Consider the following 7,104-nt stretch of genomic DNA (forward strand, 5'->3'; position numbering starts at 1 on the left):
GGAAATTGAAGCAAGCTGAGTGCTGTGAAGCTTCAAGATCAGAAGCAAGAAGGAAGAATGTTCTGTTATTCTTGTGATAGAATATGCTCTAACACATTCTTACTCCTTATATGTTCTGATACATATTTTATGTGCTCTGATACATATTTTATGTTCTGACGCATTTTTTTATGCTCTGATACATACTATATGCTCTGAAACATATTTTATGTTCTGATTCATTCATGCCTTGACTCTCGTTGTCTAGTTTGTTTCTGAAACATTTCAGGATGTAGAGATGCTCTGATGACGCTCTGGTACATTCAAGAATGTTCTGATACAATCAAGCATGCAATGATTCTAGAAGAAATTCAAAGCTCTAAAGCTGTCCTATGGAAGCAAGAAGCAGAAGCTCTGAATGTTCTGAAGTTCTAAGCTTATGTGAACGTCTCAACTGAAATGGAAAATACTCAGGGAAGTCCTCTATTTATAAATTTCTTCCAGTATTTATTTCAGGGGGAGATTATTCATCTCAGGGGGAGATTGTTAATCTCAGGGGGGAGACATATTCACACATTATGTTTATATGCTTTTGCTATAACTGTGTATTTGTCTTTAGCCATCTGATATTCTGATTGCTAATTCATATCAATTATATATGTTTTTGTCATCATCAAAAAGGGGGAGATTGTTAGAACAAGATTTGTTCTGATCAATATTCTTAGTTTTGATGATAACAATGTATATGAATTTTGTATGAGATAATGTGGTACTCTAATCCTATGCAATTTCCATTTCAAGAATCACATAAAGAGTATGCATAAAATCAGCGCAAGAAGCACTGACTCACAAGGTTCAAGTATGCAACATCAAAACATGCTCTCGCAAGACATCAGAAGATGGTCAAGCAGAATCAGAACATGGTCTATTGAAGCATCAGAAGAACTTGAGATCAGAAGCAAAAGCATTGAAGTTCTCATGGTATCACGCTAGAAGCACTTCAAGGTCAGAAGACAAGAAGATGCTCTGCACCAAGCTGTTTGACTCTGATGAAATTAAAACGTTGTTCATACAAACATCAGATTAGAAGCAAGGACAGGATAGCAGGCTACGCTGACTGACAAAAGGAACGTTAGAAGCTATTAACGGCAAAGTCAGTAGATGCAGCAAAAGCAAGGCTCGAGGTAGTTGACAAAAGAGTGAAACGTTAAATGCAATGTTGTACGGATCATGCAACGCATTAAATGCTCCCAACGGTCATCTTCTCAAGCGCCTATAAATAGAAGTTCTGATGAGAAGCTGAATACAACACTTTGCGCAAATATACAGAAACGCTGTCAAATTCAAAAAGCTCTCAAACTTCATCTTCAACCTCACTTCATTACTGTTGTAATATCTTAGTGAGATTAAGCTTAAACTTAAGAGAAATATCACAGTTGTGATTATAGCTTTATAAGAAGCATTGTATAACTCTTGTAAGAATTTGTTTAAATTCATTTGTAAAGAACTAGAGGAGATCAAGTTGTGATCGGATTCTCTAGAAAGTCTTAGAGGTTATCTAAGCATTGTGTTCCAAGAGTGATCATGTTGTGATCAGAATACTCTAGAAGACTTAGAGGTTATCTAAGTGGAAAACCATTGTAATCTTGTGTGATTAATGGATTAAATCCTCAGGTGAGGTAAATCACTCCAAGGGGGTGGACTGGAGTAGTTTAGTTAACAACGAACCAGGATAAAAATAATTGTGCAAATTGTTTTTATCTTAAGAGTTTTAAAACTACACTTATTCAAACCCCCCCTTTCTAAGTGTTTTTCTATCCTTCAATTGGCATCAGAGCGCCGGTTCTAGGTGCAAGCACTTAACCGTGTTAGAAAAGATTCAGGAAGAGAAAAACACAAAACTTAGATGGCTGGTGATGATTCACAAGAAAGCAATGGTGTAAGTGATGAGAATTTATCAGACGCCATAGCCATGCTTGGAAAAAAATTCAACAGACTTATTAAAAAGGTTGATCAGAAGTCTAGACCCAATGTCAAGAACACTTCCTATGACATCAGTCAGACATATGACTCAAGCAAAAGATTCAAAGCTGAGGAGAAGCCCTATCTAGGGAAAGGGGTTTAATGTCATGGATGTGAAGGATTCAGACACATAAGAGCTGAATGTCCCACCTACCACAAGGAGCAAAAGAAAGGACTGACTGTTACTTGGTCTGACGAAGACTCAGATTCAGAAAAGGAAACTACAAAGCATGTCACAGTTTCAACAAGAATATATGAATCTGATGATGATTCCAGCGATGATGAGCTAACCTTTGATGAACTAGCTGCCTCGTACAAGAAGTTGTGTAAAGAAAAAGCTGAAGTCTGCAAACAAGTGGAGGAGCAAGAGGTGATCATAAGAGATCTAGACTCTGAAAAGATTAAACATCTTGCAACCATAGACTCCCTCAGTAGTGAAGTAAACATGTTGAACCACAAACTTGATCAAATGACCAAGTCATTCAAAATGCTGAACAATAGATTTGATACTCTAGAAGAAAGTATGGAATCTAGACAAAGATCAGAAGTCATGTCTGGAGTGGGATTCATAGCTAAAGAGGAATTAATCTCTGAACTCAGAAGGATAGAATCCAAGACGTGTGTGACTAACCAGATGTCAATCCAAGTGTCACAACATCAAGGAAACGAAAGAAGGAGGCTCTCAAAGAAAAGATTCCAGAAATGGAGGTGTCATCACTGTGGAAGATTTGGTCACATAAAACCATTCTGTTTCAGACTATTTGGATATCTAAACCAAACTCATCAAGTCAAACTTGATCATGATACCTGTAACAGGAAGCAATCTGGGATAGCTAAGAATGTTGCTCTAATAGCACACACTTCTCTAAGGATGCCAGCAGAAGAAGACTGGTACCTTGATAGTGGTTGCTGCAATCATATGACCGGGAGTAAGAACTCTCTAGTAAATCTCAAATTGGAAGGAAACAACTATGTAACTTTGGGTGACAGAGATATAAGAGAAGTCAAGGGTGTTGGGAAGACAGAAGGGGTGAGTATACCTAATCTAAACAATGTTCTACTTGTACAAGGTTTAGCTGCAAACCTTATAAGCATCAGTCAGCTGTGTGATGAAGGATTCAATGCTAAGTTCACCAAAGATGAGTGTATCATCACAAATGAAGCAAATGAGGAAGTCATGAAGGGATTTAGATCTAAGGATAATTGCTATCTATGGAAGCCTGACACACCTGTCCACCCCTCTGACTACTCCATGATCAAGGAAGAATTGAAAATGTACCATCACAAATTTGATGAATCTTATGATTCTGATGAATCAGATAAAGAATCCTATATTGGTGATCTCACTATAAGTGAACTGTCTACTAGTTTTTCTGAGACCAGTCTAATGAATGAGAAACTGTGTGCAAAAGTAAGGGAATACAGAAGTATCGATAGATTTCTGCCAGAAGAAAGAGTAAGCCTTGTGATGGACATTACAGATCGGGAAAGAAAACTAGAAAAGTCAAATGTGAGCAAAGATCCTAAAGGATTGTCTGAAAGCAATGTCATAGAGAATGTTGCAACAACATCTAAAGACAATGTGACAGAAAAGGGTATGTTGGGTATTTTCTACCAAAACTTATTATAGCAATTAACCAACATGAGGGAATACTATTTGGGCTTTGATAAAATCCATGTTTTGAAATTTCCCTCATTCATTGTACATATAAAGCTCCCTCGATCCCCTAATACTCTAAAGACGGCAAACCTTCCTAGTAGTTCTGCTAGCTACTCTTTGAGATTGATTTACTTCTTTTGCTCTCACAAGTGTGAAATAAGTTCTGGTTCTCTAAGGTTCAGAATGTCTCAACAATTGAATGATGAATCTCCCGTTTCAGACTCGGCAACACTGGAAGAGTCCTCTAACCCTAATAGGGTCCTTAAGGTTGTCCCTTTAAGGACAATTATCAGTGACGAAATAAAGGCCACAAAGCCTAAAACGACTCATGCAAAACGACCCAAGGAGGGTATTCACAACAAGGGTACCAAATCCTCAGCATCTGCTACCATGGAGAAACTTACTAAAGAAGGATCCAAGTATGTCGATAGTGCAATTACCAGGATTGTTAATCGTATTTTGAAGGAGAATCATCGTGCCTGGAATATCTATTCCTCTTCAAACCATAATGGCTGATCCCCTCAATAACACCAGTAAGGCTGAGGTTGTTCACACCGTTGATAGTGACCTAGAAATCAACAAGGATGAACAAGGGGTTACTAAGAATACCAATGTCACCAAGGATGTCAATGACATTGACAATAATGAGCACCCTAAGGCCAATACTGAAACTGATACTAATGTGGTAGACTTAGATGAGTACTCTGAAGAGGAATTACTTACTACCTTGAATCCGAGTGTAGCCAACAGGCTAATGACAAGAAGAAAAGGAAAATCTGTTGTTCAAGGATCACCAAAAGGGAGCACTCAAGTGAACAATCCTGCCAAAGACACTATCAGAAAGAAGAGTACTTCTGCAGGACCTGTCAAGATCAAAGCTATTACCAAGCGTAAAGGGGTTGGTCCTTCAAAATCTTGGAGCAGGGTTATTCCAAGGAAAAGAAAAGAGCGGGAAATTGTTGAACCTGAATCTGATGTTGAAACGAATGTCCCTGACATTCCATCAAGGAAGAAGCCTACAACTAGTAAGCTTGCTGCTAACATCCTTGAAGTTCCTATTAATAATGTCTCCTTCCACTATGCCTCTAGTGTCAATAGATGGAAATATGTTCTCCAAAAGAGATTGGTTGTTGAAAGGGTATTGGCTCCAAATGCTCTTGAAAACAAGGAGGTCCTAAAGCTGATTCAAGAAGCTGGACTGCTAAAAACTGTGTGCAATCTTCCCAAATGTTATGAGAAGTTGGTCAAAGAATTTGTGGTAAACCTATCTAAAGACTGTGTCAATAGAAGAATTGAAGACTACAGAAGGGTGTTTGTAAGAGGTAAGTGTGTATTGTTCTCTTCTTCTGTGATTAATAATTTCTTGGGAAGAACAGATGAAGCTCAACTTGAGCTGGAAGTAACAGACAACCAAGTCTGTCAAGTGATCACAGCCAAGCAGGTAAAAAGCTGGCCCATGAAAGAGAAGCCAACTGCAAGTAAGCTGTGCTTCAAGTATGCAATGCTTCACAAAATAGGAGCAGCTAATTGGGTTCCAACAAATCACAAGTCCACTATCTCAACTGTGCTTGGAAGATTTCTGTATGCTGTAGGAACAAAGGCAAAGTTTGATTATAGAGCATATATTTTTTACCAAACCATGAAGCATGCTGGAAGCTTCAGTATTAAGGGTCCAATTGCCTTTCCATCCCTCCTGAGTGGTATAATTCTGGATCAATATCCAAACATTCTCAACGAACATGATGTAGTGTGCAAAAGAGAAAGTCCCTTGGCTTTCCATTACAAACTGTTTAAGGGAAAGCATGTTCCAGATATTGTCATGACATCGGCTGAAACTTCCAAATCTGGAGCATCAGTCAGTAAAGCAGAAGTCATAGCAATACTAAAAGAGACTTGCAAAGAAATGGAAGCTAGAAAAATGTCTCTTGAACAAATGATACGTACTCTGGAAATGGATGAGAATGAGGAGTTTGCAGATACAAAAGAGATGGAAGATAAAGATGATCAAGAAGTGGAGGAAGAAAGTGTTAGTCATGCTGATGACTCTGAGAAAGAAAGTTCTTCAGACACCTCAGCTGGATCTGACTCTGAGTAGTAAATTGCAACTAGAGTCTAGTGTGTTTGTTTTGTTTTGTTTGATTTTTTTTTTTGCATTTAAGTTTCGTCTGTTTTATGTTTTTTTTCGGTCAGTTTTTTTTTGGACTTATTTAAACTCGTTGAGCGTGGAGAAGACACTTTCTTTGGCTTTGGCAACATTTGTGGCCAAACAGGGGGAGAAGTATTATTTGTCACCACCCCAGAACAACAAGAATGGTGGTTAAGTATTATTTGTCACCACCCTAGAACAACAAGAATGGTGGTTGTGTGTGATCAACAATTATATATGCTTATCTTTGTGTTGATCTGTTTGTGCTTGTGCTACTCTTGTGGCTTGTGCGTGTGCTACTCTTGTGTACTGTCTGTTTTTGTTTGAGCACTGTGTGCATACTGGTGATGTATGCTGTTTGTTTGTATTAGCTTGTGTTTGTTTTGATTATCCGCTGCAAGTATATCTCTGGTATGGTGTGACCGGTTGTTTTAGCCAAAAATTTGCCAAAGGGGGAGATTGAAGGTGTTTTGCATGTTGGCTGCATTATTGGTAAAACATACCTGGTTGATTGTGTTTATGCAGGTTGCATATATGTGTGGAGCTAATACAGGTTTTGTAATGAATGTCATGATCGATGTCATGACATCCATTTGCGACAACAGGAGCTGTTATTATTTATTAATTGTGTTTCCTGATTTATCCTTTTAATTAGTTTAGGAAACTTTTTATTGAGTGCTGCATATTTCGTCCAGAAGATCCTATTGACAACATATTGTGTAACAGACAGTTGGCGTGTGAATTAGGTTAACTTTGTTAACCCTAATGTGTTTCTATGAAACCCAAGGCCCAAGACTACATATAAAAAGACCTGCAATCCTAATTTGGAACGCAGACAAAAGATTGTATTGTGAAGAACGGCTGTTCTGTAACTGTCTCTTGTGATCCACGCTATTATCTTTGATGATTGCGTTGGAATTAGTTTATGTTTTAGTTGTGTCACTCTAAGCTTTTAAGCACGAGTGTGTGTCTCTTGATTGAAGCTTTTAAGCAGATCAAGGTGTGTTTTTGAAGTGTGTCTTCTATCTGTAATTGTTTATTGTGTATGTGTTATCACTGCTGTAATTGAGGGGGAATGGAATGAAGATATTCCATATCTAGGTAGAACCTAGGTAGAAGGGTCATTGGGTAGTGATTAAGTGAGGAGTTGTAAACTGGGAGTTTAACTCTGAATTGATACTGCTAATAGTGGACTTCACCCCTGGCTTGGTAGCCCCCAGAGTAGGTTGTTTGAACCGAACTGGGTAAACAATTCTGTATGTTCTTTACTGTTTTATGCGGTTTATTACTATTGTCT

The 7,104-nt window shown here is 38.2% G+C and overlaps 1 protein-coding gene across 1 annotated transcript; it reads left to right on the forward strand.

Annotated features, from left to right (window-relative positions):
• The first annotated feature begins 3,643 nt into the window (after window positions 1-3,643).
• LOC131597464 (uncharacterized) lies at window positions 3,644-5,756 on the forward strand. The gene is made up of 2 exons (XM_058870160.1): window positions 3,644-4,080; window positions 4,127-5,756. Exons 1-2 carry the CDS (start codon window positions 3,644-3,646, stop codon window positions 5,754-5,756), a joined length of 2,067 nt encoding a protein of 688 aa, XP_058726143.1.
• Window positions 5,757-7,104: the final 1,348 nt, after the last annotated feature.

The sequence above is a fragment of the Vicia villosa genome, linkage group LG4 (assembly GCF_029867415.1).
Source record: "Vicia villosa cultivar HV-30 ecotype Madison, WI linkage group LG4, Vvil1.0, whole genome shotgun sequence".
Classification (NCBI taxonomy): Eukaryota; Viridiplantae; Streptophyta; class Magnoliopsida; order Fabales; family Fabaceae; genus Vicia; species Vicia villosa.